At 40.0% G+C, this 15,590-nt stretch overlaps 1 protein-coding gene across 1 annotated transcript in view; it reads right to left on the bottom strand.

The window, feature by feature from the left end:
* Positions 1-15,590, bottom strand: part of si:dkey-219c10.4 (high affinity cGMP-specific 3',5'-cyclic phosphodiesterase 9A) — a 66,286-nt gene that overhangs the window by 26,898 nt on the left and 23,798 nt on the right. Inside the window, 4 exon segments of the mRNA XM_052025672.1 lie at positions 2,542-2,719; positions 12,030-12,089; positions 13,101-13,243; positions 13,562-13,695. Of these exon segments, the coding sequence (XP_051881632.1) occupies positions 2,542-2,719; positions 12,030-12,089; positions 13,101-13,243; positions 13,562-13,695 (515 nt within the window).

The following is a 15,590-nucleotide window of genomic DNA, read 5'->3' as shown; positions in this document are numbered from 1 at the left end:
TGTTGTCCTTCTGGTGAAGATAACTCAACTGAGATTGGGGACATCACAGGTGAGGTGATTCTGCCTTGTACAAAATCCACTGCCACAATGTTCAATGGATAGAAATCAGGAAGTAACACAATGACTGGTTTTGCCTGCCAATAATGAAGCAGTAAGGCCACCTACCAGCACTCCAGCTGAGGTTCGTCATTCCAGCACAGAATGCAGATGAGAATTCCCCTCGTCCACATATCTGGACTGAAAAACCAGACCAATCTGACAGGAAGGCCAGAGAAGATCCTCAAAAAGCAAATGAGTTATTCGAGGGGAATATTTTGACAAATAAGTTGAATAAACATCGTGACATGAATGAAGTTGCGATGTGTAGAGAGGCTATTCTTTTAAATTGTATCTGCCCTGAGCTCACCTTTTTTTCCCTCACTGATCTTAAAGTTGGTCGGTGATGATAATTGGAAAGCACTTGGTATCCATATTTATTATTAATCTTAAAATTTAATTTCTTAATCTCATCATGCATTGACATTTTACTTCATATTTTAAATGATATGCTTAATGAATGTAATATTTGCTTCCATCCCAACTTAGCACTCCAGTTTAAATTCAGTGGCCCCAACATCAAGATGAAGGCAGCTTCCAAACAGGAATCTAGGGCCTTGAGGGTAGGTGCAATTTTGTGGGTGTAATTGAAATGTTGGGGCAACATTTCAGATTCTGTGATTGCAACCAAATAGAAAAAATAAAGTTTAATTTCTAGGTTTCATGTCTCCAATCTGCACAGTAGGTGTGATGAGCATCCACAAGACACAATATCAGTCCTGTTTAAATTACAGGTAAAAATTAGTGTCTATAGTGGATGATGGTGGAGCAGAGGAATTAACGCTGAGTGTGTCCTGGAGCAGGAAGGACACACATTTTCTCAACAATGGGAGGAAGAAATCGATGGCACTCACCAAGTAGCAGAAGATGAAGGCAAGCGAGAAAGGCAGCAGTAAGAGCATTGTGGCCCAGTTTTAGATGCAATGCAAGCAGTTTATTGGCTTAACCAGGTCAGGAAAAGTAAGTACATTTGCATACTTTACACACACAACCAGTATCCAACAACTTGTTATGTAATTTAATAAATACATTAGGGACAGGAATCAGAATCAGGATCAGATTCATTATCATTGACATACGAGGTGAAATTTGTTGTTTTGTGACAGTGCAAAGACATAAGATTACTATAAATTAACCAGAAAATGAACTTGGATCATATTCAGTCAATAGTATACATGGCATTATTCACACAGTGATAGATAAATCACACTGTTACTCCTACATTACTCTCTGAATCCCAGATATCTTAATACAACATGTAATCATCACGTATTAGCAGCTATATAGTCATGAATATGCTTGTTAGCGTGCTCCTGGATTTATAGAATGGGGAAGAATTTCGCTCATAGTTCTGCACATGGTGAATTGCTGTTGTTAGCTCTTAGGATACAATGAGAAGCAAGGATCCCAGTGACTAGACTGAGTCTGAATTAGAGCTTTTTTTTACTGGATGGAAATACTGTAGGACTGTTAATGTAAATGTCATTGTTGCTGAATCTCAAGACAACAGCACCATGGGAGTACTTTACCAGAAGCACTGTGTGGTTCAAGAAGGTGGCTTATCACCACTTTCTCAAGAGCAATTGGAGATCTGGGCAATAAGTGCTGGCCATACCAACAACACCCACATCCTTATAATGAATAGAAAGCAATTCAGAAAACAATGGCAGGATTAGAATGGGTTAGTAATTATATGGGAAATACTGTAGGATTGATAATTGAGGCAGGGGTTCTGTCAGACCAAAATGTCCTGGTTATCTGACACTGTCAGTCAAATGTTAGAATGAGAATGGTGACAGAAGTTTTCCCATTGCATTTAAGTATCAGAACAGACATCAGGGGCATGTTTTTTTACTCAGAGAGTGGTGGATGCCTAGAACGCGTTTCCTGATAGGGTGGTGGAGGCAAATTCATTGGGGCTTTTAAGAGGGGCTTGGATAGGCACATGAATGAGAGGAAAATGGAGGGATATGGGATTTCTGCAGGGAGAAGGGATTAGCTATGTCGGCACAACATTGTGGGCCAAAGGGCCTGTTCTGTGCTGGACTGTTCTATTTCATCATCTTCCCAGTTATCCATCCACCACTGCAATAAATCCCAATCCTTATTTAATAAGATGCACTTGTCTCACTGATAATTAACTAAATGCATTGCATCCTTCAGATAAATAAAGCACAATCCCTCTCAGTTCTTACAGGAGAAGAAAGCAGAAAACACAAGAAGGAGAAAACAGTTAGCTGTGTGCTGCAACAAGTGGTCCAGCCAGAGATAAGTGAAACAGCCATGTCCTGCTCAAGAGAAGGAACAAGGAACTTGCATACAGCTAATGGCACATGTATGCTGACACATATGCCGAGTTCATTTTAGCAAAGATTGAACTGTGGGAAAAGCAAAATCATTTATATTGTATTTCCATTCTTAGCTTGCTGCTTATAATTGTCTTACCATTTGAGTGACACAAAAACAATGCTGAAAGTTGTGGAAGGGAATGTTGTTATAATGGCGATACACCTCAAAGAGGAACTGTTGCAGGACCTCCATTTCAATGTTGAATTTATTGATGAAATCCAGGTCAACGAACATCAGTTGAAGTAGAACCATTATCTCTGCATCTTCCCATTGCCTGGTATGAAAGGTAGAAAACGCTTATCAAAAAAATATTTCTCTACATGTGCAGCCAGCCATCAGTCCAAGGATTGTTGCTCATGTGCAGGTTCTAACCAGGCACAAGAAAAGTTGCATTACCTGATTCCTGCCTGGCCCCTATCTCCTCTTGCCTTGAGAGACAAATGCACATGGTAAGACGTGTGAATGGGTGGGGAACACACACTCTCCATCAGCCTAAATGTTTAGAAAATAGTAAGAGGGAAACCCCTCCTCTCCAGTTATTTAAAATGCCATTTAGTAGATTAATGAGTGTCTCGGGCAGGGTGATTGAATTTAATGGCCACTTGCAATGATCCAATACTAATAAGATACAGGCAAGGAAGATTGTGACCGAGAGAGAGTGAGCATCACATATCAGAAAAGATTGGAAGTCAAAGAAATGTAGATGCTGGAATGTGAAATAAAAACAGAAAATGCCAGAAACACTCAACATGTCAAGGACAATCTGTGAACCAGAGATTCAAAATTAACATTTCAGATTGAAGATCCTTCATCAGAGAAAATTGGTTTTCATATCCTACTAAAATTTGTGGTGTAGGGTAGGGTTACAGTACGAAGAAAAATATTATTCCACTCTTCACTTTTTGTTTCCCACCATGTAGAGTAAAGGTTACATTGATTAGTCTATGTAAAGTGCAAGTGAAGCAAAAGTGAGAATATTTCTTGCGAAGTCTTCAAATCCACTTGGCATTAGTTTTGAGTCTGATAATTTATTAGGAACAATTAGAACCATACAGCACAAAACAGGCCCTTCGGCCCACCATTGTATTGTCTGGCCTTGTTGATACCTCAAGCTTTTTTATCATGCAGTTCAAACAGAGTTCTGCTGGCTAAAGGCCCTCCCTATGTTCCAGACCTTATAAATGTAAAGGGAAAGGCTCTCCAACACAAGACTTTGATCACTTTTCATTTGCAGTAGGTCAATATCTAAAAGCTGGTGGTATCTAGATTTTTTTTTGTTATTTTGAATACAAAACATATTCATTGTATCAGTCACTTGGGAGTGTTAATATAAATTATTAAAATAGCATAACTACTTTCATGCACCTTGATAACATAAATACACATTTAGGTGAGAAAGAAAAACAGGTCTAATTAACAGTAGAATGGACAATTATTCTTCTGAATGTAATTGGTAAACAGCATCATGGCAATAAACAACTGCTCATCTGATTTCCAGTTTCATTCTCACTAGAGATTAATTATGTACCCCCATGGTATTTACCAGACCTAATTACAAAACATATTTTCAGCCTATTTTGCAAACTGCAATCATTAAGGACACAGAATTATACAACCCAGAAGCAGACCATTCAACCTATTATACATGTGCAAACTCAAAACGTTGTCAAAAATTTCAATTTATCTATTGTGGACTGAGAATGACATGAAAATCACATGTAGCGTGGGATAGTCAATAAAGGATTTTTCACGCCCCAATTAGATGTCAGGCTGACAGGGTTTCAACAGATGCTAAGGTTTCAGTGGGAATAGCAGAAGTGAGATGCATTGTTATCTTCTGATAGTTGCCCTGTATGTCAATATAAGGAGAATTCATTGTCAATGGAGCACATGTCAGCTTAGGAGCTCAGAATTCATAGGAGGCACATGACTCAAAGCTGATACAAGTACAACAGAGACAGCTATCTGAAGATCTTGATGGAGCATGAGTAGGATGTGACAAAGCACATTGATGAAGGTAGAGCAGTAGATGTTGTGTACATGAATTTCAGTAAGGCATTTGATAAGGTTCCTCATGGAAGGCTCATTCAGAAAGTCAGGAGTCATGGGACCCAGGGAAACTTGGCTGTGTGGATTCAGAATTGGCTCGCCCATAGAGGGCAGAGAGTGGTGGTAGATGGAGCACATTCTGCCTGGAGGTCGGTGACCAGTGGAGTTCTGCAGGGATCTGTTCTGGGACCCCTGATCTTTGTGATTTTTTTTTAATAAATGACTTGGATGAGGATGTGGAAGGGTTGGTTAGTAAGTTTGCTGATGACACAAAGGTTGGTGGTGTTGTGGATATTATAGAAGGTTGCTGTAGATTACAACAGAACATGGATAGAATGCAGACCTGGGCTGAGAAGTGGAGTTCAACCCAGAAAAGTATAAAATGATGCACTTTGGAAGATCGAACTTGAAGGCAGAATACAAGGTTAATGGCAGGACTCTTGGCAGTGTGGAGGAACAGAGGGATCTTGGGGTCCACGTCCATAGATCCCTCAAGGTTGCTGCGCAGGTTGATAGGGTTGTTAAAAAGGTGTATGGAGTGTTGGCCTTCATTAGTTGGGGTACTGAGTTCAAGAGCTGCCAGGTAATGTTGCAGCTCTATAGAACTGTGGTTAGACCACGCTTGGAGTATTGTGTTCAGTTCTGGTCCCCTCATTATAGGAAGGATGTGGAAGCTTTGGAGAGAGTGTAGAGGAGATTTACCAGGATGCTGCCTGGATTGGAGAGCATGTCTTATGAGGATAGGTTGAGTGAGCTATGGCTTTTCTCTTTGGAGAGGAGGAGGATGAGTGGTGACTTGATAGAGGTGTACAAGATGATAAGAGGCATAGATCAAGTGGACAGTCAGAGACTTTTTCCCAGGGCAAAAATGGCTAACACGAGAGGACATCACTTTAAGGTGATTAGAGGAAGCTATAAGAGGGATGTCAGAGGTAAGTTTTTTTTTAAAAGACTGGTGGAGGCGTAGAATGCACTGCCTGCAGAGGTTGTGGGGGCATATACATTAGGGACATATAAGAGACTCTTAGATAGGCACATGAATGATAGAAAAATGGAGGACTATGTGGAAGAGAAGGGTTAGATAGATAATAGAGCAGGATGAAATGTCAGCACAACATTGTGGGCTGAAGGGCCTGTACTATGCTGTAATGTTCTATGAGATCTGAGAGGCAAGTTTTTCCACACAGATGGTGGTGGTTATATGGAATGGGCTGCCAGGGGAGATGGCAGAGGAAGAAGCAATTACATTTGGACAGGTACTTGGATAGGAAAATAGAGGGACACAGGCCTAATGCAGACAAATGGGATCGCTGTAGATGGGAATCACAATTAGCATAGTTGAATTGGGCCGAAGGGTTCAATTCTGTGCGCTACAACTCTATGAATACACTTTAAAAGCACCCCATTGACTGTAATGCACCTCCAAACATCCAGAAAGGCATGATTGAGGTGCTATAGAAAATCAAGTCTTTGCTTCTGAGGAATTTCTACTGATGGGCAATTTCAGTACAAGGTTAGACTGAAGAAGCTGGGGTTGCTTTCCTCAAATCAAAGGCTGAGTAGAATTTTTACAGAGGAATAAGAGATGATGACTGGTTTCAATGGACTAAACAGATGGAAGCTGTTCCCATTAGTGACTGGTTCAAAACTAGGGGGTAGAGATTCAAAGTTTTGGGCAAAGGATACAAGAGAAATGTGAGGAAAATATTTTTTTAATCAGAATAATTAAGATCTGAAATTGACTTTCTTTAAGATGGTGTGCTCAGAATCAATCAGTGCTTTGGCACTCAAGGAGAATAACTTGCAGGATTATGGGACAATGGGATTGACAGGTCTGGGCCTCCGTACCTCCCTCTGCAACTAGATCCTTGACTTTCTTATAGGGAGACCACATCAGTGCAGATCGGCAATAACATCTCCTCCTCACTGACGATCAACACAGGCGCACCTCAAGGATGCGTTCTTAGCCCACTGCTCTACTCTCTCTACACTCATGACTCTGTGGCTAAGCACAGCTCAAACAATATTTATAAATTTGCCGATGACACCATTGTTGTTGGTGGAATCTCAGATGGTGAGGAGGAGGCGGCGTACAGGAGTGAGATAGATCGGCTGGTTGTGTGGTGTCGCAACAACAACCGCCCACTCAATGTCAGCAAGACCAAGGAATTGATTGTGGACTTCAGGACGGTCCTCATTGAGGGATTAGCAGTAGAAAAGGTGAGTAGCGTCAAGTTCCTGGGCATCAACATCTCAGAGGATCTATCCTGGGCCCAACACATTGATGCAATCATGAAGGCAGCATGCCAGCAGCTCTACTTCATTTGGAGTTTGACGAGATTTGGTATGTCATCAAAGACACTTACAAATTTCTATAGATATGTAGTGGAGAGCATTCTAACTGGTTGCATTACAACCTGGTATAGAGCCTCCAATGCACAGGATCACAAAGGCTGCAGACTGTTGTAGACTTAGCCAGCTTCATCATGAGCATGACCCTCCTCACATCTTCAAAGGTCAGTGCATCAAGAAGGTGGCATCCATCATTAAGGACCCTCGCTATCTGGGACATGCACTCTTCTCATTACTATCACCAGGGAGGAGGTACAGGAGCCTGGAGACCCAAACTCAATGACGCAGGAACAGACTCTTCCTCTCTGCCATCAGATTTCTGAATGATCCATGCCTCATTATTTTTTTTTTTTTTTTTACACACTATTTTTGTAATTTATAGATTTGTATGTATTTGCACTGTACTGCTACAAAACAACAAATTTCACTTCATATGTCAGTGATAATAATTCTGATTCTGCTCTAAATTGTACAAGAAGACGTGGCAGGCTGAGTAATTCCATGATACTTTCAGGTTAAGACATAAACACAGAGATACAGCACAGAAACAGGCCCTTTGGCCCACTGAGTCTGTGTTGACCATTGACCACCAATTTATACTAATCCTACATTAATCACATTTTTTATTCTCCTCACATAATCACCTACGCCCTCCCTCCCATCCCAGATTCTACCACTAACCTACACACAAGGGGTAACTTACAGAGGATAATTAAATGACCTACCTGCATGTGTTTGGGATGTTGGAGGAAACCAGAGCACCTGGATGAAACCCATGTGCTGTTTCTGTGGAGTGTTATCTGTAGGCAAACTCCACACAGGCAACACTCGGGGTCAGGATTGAATCTGGGTCTCTGAAGTTGTGATGCAGCAGCTCTATTAGCTGTGCCCTATGCTGCCAAGTGCTGTGACTAATTTGGGATAATTGGTGCTCTACTCTTTCACTTTACTGCATTCACCCATGGAACTATGGAATATTCCCTTTTGACTAACAAAGCCCACAGTATTTACACATTAACAGCAGATTTCACAAAATAGAAAGACAGGCATGCAACACGTGCACTTCACATGACTCCAGAGTTTCTACTGGGTGACATCATTTTTTTATTAACACAGCGGGTGCAAGCACTGCCTCATTTGATGTTGTAAATGGAAAGTGGCACACATTGGAACATGCGAGCAGGTGCTTTTGTCTTTTCACGCTCATTGTGCACTTAATGAACTTCCTCATCCTCAACTTAGCTGCTGACTAAACCCAAACCATAACACCATGAGTAACCTTGGAAAGTAAGTAATGTTGTTTGTTTCATCTATGAATATAATAAAATAAAAGTTTTTGAACACATTTTTACAAATGAGTGGATATGAAGTGCAAAGAACAAATTCAAATGCCTGTGTTCTACCATGATAGGGGATCAAATATCAATGTTGTTTATATGGAATCCTGAAAGATCTTTGATAAGAATCCTTACAAGAAATTTGATCAGGCAATGTTAGTGGATAATGTCCACATGGATTTTCAGAAGTCATTTGATAGGAGCAAGAGTAGACCATTTGGCCCCTCAAGTCTGCCCTGCCATTTAATCTATTCATGGCTGATCTGCCTCAAATCTCATCTCTTCCTCTGTACAATTCTCTGATCTTTCAAAAAAAAATGTATCTATTACCTCTTTCAATACTCCCAATAATCCAGCCTCCACAGTCCTCTGGGATAGAGATTTACCATTCTCTGCATGAAGAAGTTCCTATGCACTTCAGTTTTAAATGACCACCCCTTGTATACGTGTCCCCTCATTTGAGATTCACTCACTGGTGGAAACATCTCAACATCTACCCTGTCACATTCCCTAAGGATCACCCCTCATTCCACTCAACCCCAAAGAATATAGATTTAATTTCACAAGGCTTAATAAGGTTCCACACCAGTGATCATTAGAAATATGACAGTATATGGAACTGCATGTAACTTAGTTACATGTTGGTAATTGGTAATTACCAACATTTTTAATTGGTAATTAAAAAGGGAGTTGGTAATTGGCTGGGATAAAGGAAAAAGAGAGCATGAATAAAGAGTTTGTTCTTCAATCAGCAGGATGTAACAAGTGGTGTTTCCCAAGGATCTACACTGGAAGATTACTAAGACTTGGATGAAAGTTTGCTGAAATTAAAGAGTATTGTATGGATGAGAGGAAACAAAATCAGAATGGGACTTAGACAAAGTGAATGGTCAAAATTGGCAGTTGGAGTTCCAGGCACAGTAGTGTAACGGTTAGTGTAACGCTATTACAGTGCCAGCGACCTGGGTTCAATTCCCGCCGCTGTCTGTAAGGAGTTTGTATGTTCTCCCCATGTCTGCGTAGGTTTCCTCCGGGTGCTCTGGTTTCCTCTCACATTCCAAAGATGTACAGGTTAGGAAGTTGTGGGCATGCTATGTTGGCTCTGGAAACGTGGCAACACTTGCGGGCTGCCCCCAGAACTCTACATAAAAGATGCATTTCACTGTGTGTTTCGATATACATGTGACAAATAAAGAAATCTCATCTCATCTCAATATGAGGAAGTGCAAAGTCATTCATTCTGGATCGGAGAAAAATAAATAGGATTCCTTCCTTCTCAGCAAGATAATGAGTTGTGAAGAAGCAAAAGAATTTAGGAGGCCATGTGCATAAATAATTAGAATCTAGTGCACACATACTAAAATTAATCACAAATGTGATGTCAAAATTTATCTAAAGGGGATTCAACAAGCACCGAAGCTTCATTTTTCCAGGATCTTGGGCAGGTACCATCTGGAGAACTATGGTTCAGCATCAAAACTCAGGAATGTATACTATACATGAAAGAGGTACAGATAAATTACAAATCTTTCAACTTTAAGTTATAAGTACAGCTTGCATAAACATAATTTGTATTCCCTTCAGTTTGGAAGATGGAAGGGATAACCTACTTGAAGTACTTAACTAGTTGCATACAATGAATTCTTTATTTCAATCTAATTTTATGGCACAACATTACATTTGTAAAGGGAAAACCTTTCAAGTATTTTCATAAAGGCAGCATCCCTTTAATAACTTTTAGATATCTAGGTACCAAAGATATAACTTACATTTTACTAAAACAAAATATAGTAGAAGTAACTTGTGTCCATTGGTAAGTGGTTTACAATCCAGGGTTAAGGACACCTCCTCAGGACAAATTTTGGAGGGACCATGTGGGAAACAATGACATGGATAAGACAAAGAAGGATGTTCTGCTGAAGGAACTCAAGTAGCTAGGGTCCAAATTAAAAAGCAGAATCACGAAGATAATAATAATTACTATCTAATCCATATGCAAATTGGCATTGGGTAAATAAAATCAAGGAATTGAAAGGATGGCTCAAAGATTTATAGAGGAGAAATGGGTTTCAATTCATAGGGCACTGGCACCAGTATAGAGGAAAGCTATTCCATTGGGCTGAGCTTCACTTGAATTAGGCTGGGACCAATGCTCTAGTGAATAGGATAACTAGGGCTGAAGATAAGACTTTAAACTAAATTGTGGAACGGTGGGTTCTGGTGGGGGTAAATTCATAAGATAAGATATCTTTATTAGTCGCATGTACATCAAAACACACAGTGAAATACATCTTTGCGTAGAATGTTCTGGGGGCAGCCCATAAGTGTCGCCATGTTTCCAGCACCAACATAGCATGCCCACAACTTCCTAACCCGTACATCTTTGGAATGTGGGAGGAAGCCGGAGCACCCGGAGGAAACCCACGCAGACACCGGGAGAACGTACAAACTCTTTACAGATCGCAACAGGAATCGAACCTAGGTCACCAGCATTGTAATAGCGTTATGTTAACCGCTACACTACCGTGCCTGCCTTACTACTATAAATTTAGCCAGTTAAAGAGAAAGGTCAAGGCATTAATGCTGGGTAACAAAATGGATAATGATAATCAGAGTCTGTCAGGAAGGGGCAATGCATAGAAACATAATAGTATAGTTGTAATTGCAGCCAGAACAGGGAAAATGCTAAAAAAATACTTAATTGAATGCTTTTTATCCTAATTCATGCAGCATTCATAACAAGATTCCAGCATCAGAAGATAGATGAATTAACTGGCACAAATAGAAATAAATGGGTATGATCTATCACTATTAGAGAGATATGGTTGCAAAGAGCTCAGATTTGGGAATTAAATATTCCAAAATACAATAACAATCAGATAATCCACCATCTGATTGTCAGGAAGTCCCAATGGTTTAGCATCTAGCCAAGCAGTGCTGATTCCAGCACTCCTTTTAACATATCAGGGCTCTGGTTCCTGCACTCCCTTTAGCACACTAGGTCCCCAGTTCTTGCTCTCCCTTTAATACATCGGGTCCCCAGTTCCTCCTCTCCCTTTAACACATCAGGGTCCCAGTATCTGTGCTCCCTTTAACACACCACAATTCCAGTTCACACTCTCCTTTTAACACACCAGGGCACCAGTTCCCATGCTCCCTTAAACTTACCAGGTTCAATGCAAAATTTATTATACTGCTGTATAACATCTTTAAAAAAAGAGAATTAAAAGTGTTTTGGAGTATTAGTTGGAATAATATCTAATCATCTGAAAAATCCACCAATCCAGCACTACCAAAGTCCTGTGCGGACCAGATTAACAAAACTGTATGTAACTTTAAAAAAGATAGGCAAATTGCATTTTCTGCTCTTTTCTCCCCTCCCCTCTTAGCTTCCATCTTATAACTTGATTTATCTTTAACTTTTCCCAGTTCAGATGAAAGGTCATTGATCCGAAACATTAACTTTGTTTCTGACTCCACAGATGCTGCCTGACCTCCTGAATATTTCCAGCATTATCAGACAAATGGCGAGTTTGGGATCGTGCTTAGATTCAAATAGTAATGACTTTTTGATATGATCTATGCTGATTATTTGACTAACAGCCCACAGTTAATGGGAATTAGTATAGTTTCTCATGTAAAGTTTACTGATATTTAGTGTAAATGAAAAATCTCCAAAGATTGTCCAAATGACTTCAATGAGTACTAACACTGACCAGGACTCTCATATTAATTCAGAAGCATTAATGGGATCTCTATGTGATAAACAATGGTCTCATTTTAAACAATCAGTTGAGAATAAATTAATTGATGCTGGTAAAAATAATTAAGGAAGGGCTTGCATACCAGTTATCAAAGGTTGGTGTCTTCAGGTACTGCCGAATTTCCTCTGTGACTTCCAAATTACTGCATTGAAAAAGAGACAATATTTTAATAATGGTTTATTTTTTCATGGTAGGATATTCATCCTCTTAAGTTTTTACAGCACAGCAGTTTTAAGCTCATTCCTAGGTGAGTATTGAGCCCAATATCTATCCAAGGTTTTGTTGCCCTTTTGAGAGATAAGACAAGCAAATATCCTTACAATCAGAAGAACATTTGCTTCACTGTAGGATTACAGATTTGGCCAACTCTTTCCTCCATACATGTGCTGAGGAAATCTCCAGCTGAGTTAAGATATCTTGATCCAGACAGCAGTTAACGCACTAACAATGCAAAAATACCTCCTGTAACCTAGAATGAAAAAATAATTACATATTATATCGAAAAACTGTCAATATCCATTTTCTTTTTTTTATACTAAAAGAAATGGAGATAATTTACTTCTTCAACTGGCTGTGATTAGCCTGCACTTCAGTGCTACACACAAGAGGTTAAATGTTGGAGGTGGTTTTTTTTTGGACTGCAGACTCAGCTGCCCAGTAGAAAAAATCTCAATGTACTTAGAGAAGGAAATTGTTTGCCATTCTAGACAATACCTTCAACCAGGAATATCTAATTCATCATTTCCAGTGAAGGGTCTCCAACCTGAAATGTTAAATCAGTTTCTCTATCCATAAATTTTGCCTGGTTTCCTGAGTGTTTCCATCATGTTTGTTTTTATATCCAATTCATTTGGTGTTCACGGGCCCTTGCAATGTACAAGCATTGGCTGCAGATGTTATCAGCATAACAATCAAACTAATTCATTGCTTACAAATGGGTCTTGAAGTGTCAATCAGACAGGAAATGTATATTCTTTGGTGACCTTTTCCTTATCAACTGTTAATTACATTTAATAGCTGACAATTTCTTCAGCACAATCTCTACTTCACTTGTCGAGTTCATCATTCCACAGCAGCATAATAAAATTATGTGCAGAAAAGATTAGTTAACCAAAACCTTCACCACCCAAAGTTTCTCCAGAAAACACAGTACCTCATCTGCAAGTACTTTTCCATGACTTGCTGGCATTCTTCTTTGTTCTTCCTCAGTGAACGTTTGTGATAAAAGGGTGAAGGTTTGTTGTTCCCCTCTGTCAACTCTTTAAAGAGTCCAAGCCAGCTGAGATGTTCGACGTTCTGTGGATGTTGAACAGTTTTAATAAGGATGAAACACTGCCCTAGATTTTGAGTACAGTGGTGAACATGCCTGCCATTCATTACTCTCGCAATTGTCATGCCTTCACTGGGGTTTTGCATTAGAACTTGCAGTGACTGTGAATCAAGCATCTTCTAAGGAGATCTGTGATGTGTGGGGATGGACAAATCCAATTAAGAAATTGTGCAGTTTGACAATAATGTTTGGAGTAGAATAAACAAATCAAAGCCATATCATGTTCAGCAAGTCAAAGAGAGAGAAGGTGAGATGGTTGAAGAAATAAAATTGAAATATCTTACTTCAAGTTTCTCCCGAAATGACTCCACACGATTTCTCATCTCGTAAACGATGGATGGCATCTCCCCAGCTTCAGTCAGAATCTTCTTCTCTAGCCCTTGTAGCCTGAGGACAAGGATTTTCTATAGTTTTGTAACTTGTTGCATGGATTATTTGTGGTGTCATTTCATTTAGATCAAGTCTCAGGCTGGTTTGTAATCACTGACTGAGCAAATGAAAGACACACCACCGGTTGGGCAGCCCACCTCCTTCAGTAACATTACCATAAGAGCTTCAGAAAGAAATGCATTCAAAAGATGATGAAGGCTATCAAGATTCTTCATTTTATAATTTTCCACTACTGATGGAAACTTTTAGTTTCCATTTTTTTAAGAACAGCACAGTGGCACAGCTGGTAGATCTGCTGCCTCACAATGCCAGAGACCCATGTTCAAACCTGGCCCTGGGTACTGTCTGTGTGGAATTTGCACGATCTCCCTGTGACCACGTGGGTATCCTCAGGTGCTTCAATTTCCTCCCATATCGTGAGGCCCAGTAGTTTAATTGGGCACTCGTGTATGGCCGAGTGGTAGAATCAGGGAGAGTTGATGAAAGAATACGATTAATGAAGGATTGGTGTAAATGGATGGTTAGTAGTCAGCATAGAGTTGATGGACCAAAGGGCCTGACTCCATGCTGTATCTCCTTATGACTCTATGTACCTCAGCAAAACTCTGTGGCACCTTAACTAAAGAAAAGGAAAGCTCGCAGCATAATAAAAGAAACACGCGGGATTTAAAAGAGGTCTAATCTACGGACCTTTTCTCCATGGCAGACAGGTCAAATCCCAATGCCGATGCCAATTCAGAACCTGTAAGCAGAAAGTAAGATTCATTACTGGCCTATCTTCAATACTTCAATATTCTAGTGTTGAAATGTCCATTGGGATGAGAAAGGGCCTTCTCCCAATCTCTTCACATGACTCCTGCATAAGAACAGCAGAATACCTAGAGAAACAATGCGAAAAACCTTTGTCTGCCTTCCTTTGGGTACTTCTGCCAAAATTACTACAAAAGGGACAGGAAGATCTTACATATTTTTAATCTTCCAAGCTGTGTGCATAATGTATATCAATGATTAGGATGAAGGGGTGATACAAAGCTGGGTGAAATGTGAGGTATGGGGAGGATACAGAAAGGTTTCAAGGAGATATAGACTGGTTAAGTGAATGAGCAAGGATATGGCAGATGAAGTATAATGTGGAAAAATGGTAGATCATTCACATTGGTAGAAAAACTAGAAAAACAGTACATTTTAAAGCAAAAAAAAAACCTGCAATTGCTGGAAATCTGAAATAAAAGCAGAAAATGCTGGAAACATTTGCCCTAGATCCTTCACTGGGGTTCTGACAAAAGTCCTGAACCTGAATGTTAATTCAGTTTCTCTTTCCACAAGATGCTGCCTGACCTGCTGAGTATTTCCAGCATTTTCTGCTGTTATTTCAAAGCATATTTTAAACTGTGAAAGATTGAAGACTATTTATATTCAAAGGACCTGGGTGTACTTGTACATGAATCACTGCAAGTTAACAATGCAAATACAACAATCTATTAGGAAGGCAAGTGAACAGTTGGCCTTTATTGCAAGAGGATTTGAATACAATCGTAAAGAAATTATATATGCATCTGGAACACAGTGTACAGATTCAGTCCCCCTATCTAAGAATATATTTGAGTTTGAAGGTGTGCAGCGAAAGTTCATCAAAGTGATTCCAGGGATAAGGGACTGTCCTTCAAGAGAGATTAAGCAGAGCTGGCTAATACTCCTCTGAGTTTAGAAGAAACAAAAGCAAGCTGATTGGACAATACAAAATTCTTATGGGGCTTGGCAGGGTAGATAGAGGTGAAGATGATATTTCCCCTGGCTGGGGCAGGCACAGTAGTGTAGCGGTTAGCGTAACGCTTTACAGCGCCAGCGACCCGGGTTCAAATCCGGCCACTGTCTGTAAGGAGTTTGTACATTCTCCCCGTGTCTGCGTGGGTTTCCTCCGGG

This window comes from Pristis pectinata, chromosome 1, assembly GCF_009764475.1.
Source record: "Pristis pectinata isolate sPriPec2 chromosome 1, sPriPec2.1.pri, whole genome shotgun sequence".
Classification (NCBI taxonomy): Eukaryota; Metazoa; Chordata; class Chondrichthyes; order Rhinopristiformes; family Pristidae; genus Pristis; species Pristis pectinata.
Note: the sequence above shows the minus strand (reverse complement) of the source record. Positions and strands in the feature narration are given on the sequence as shown.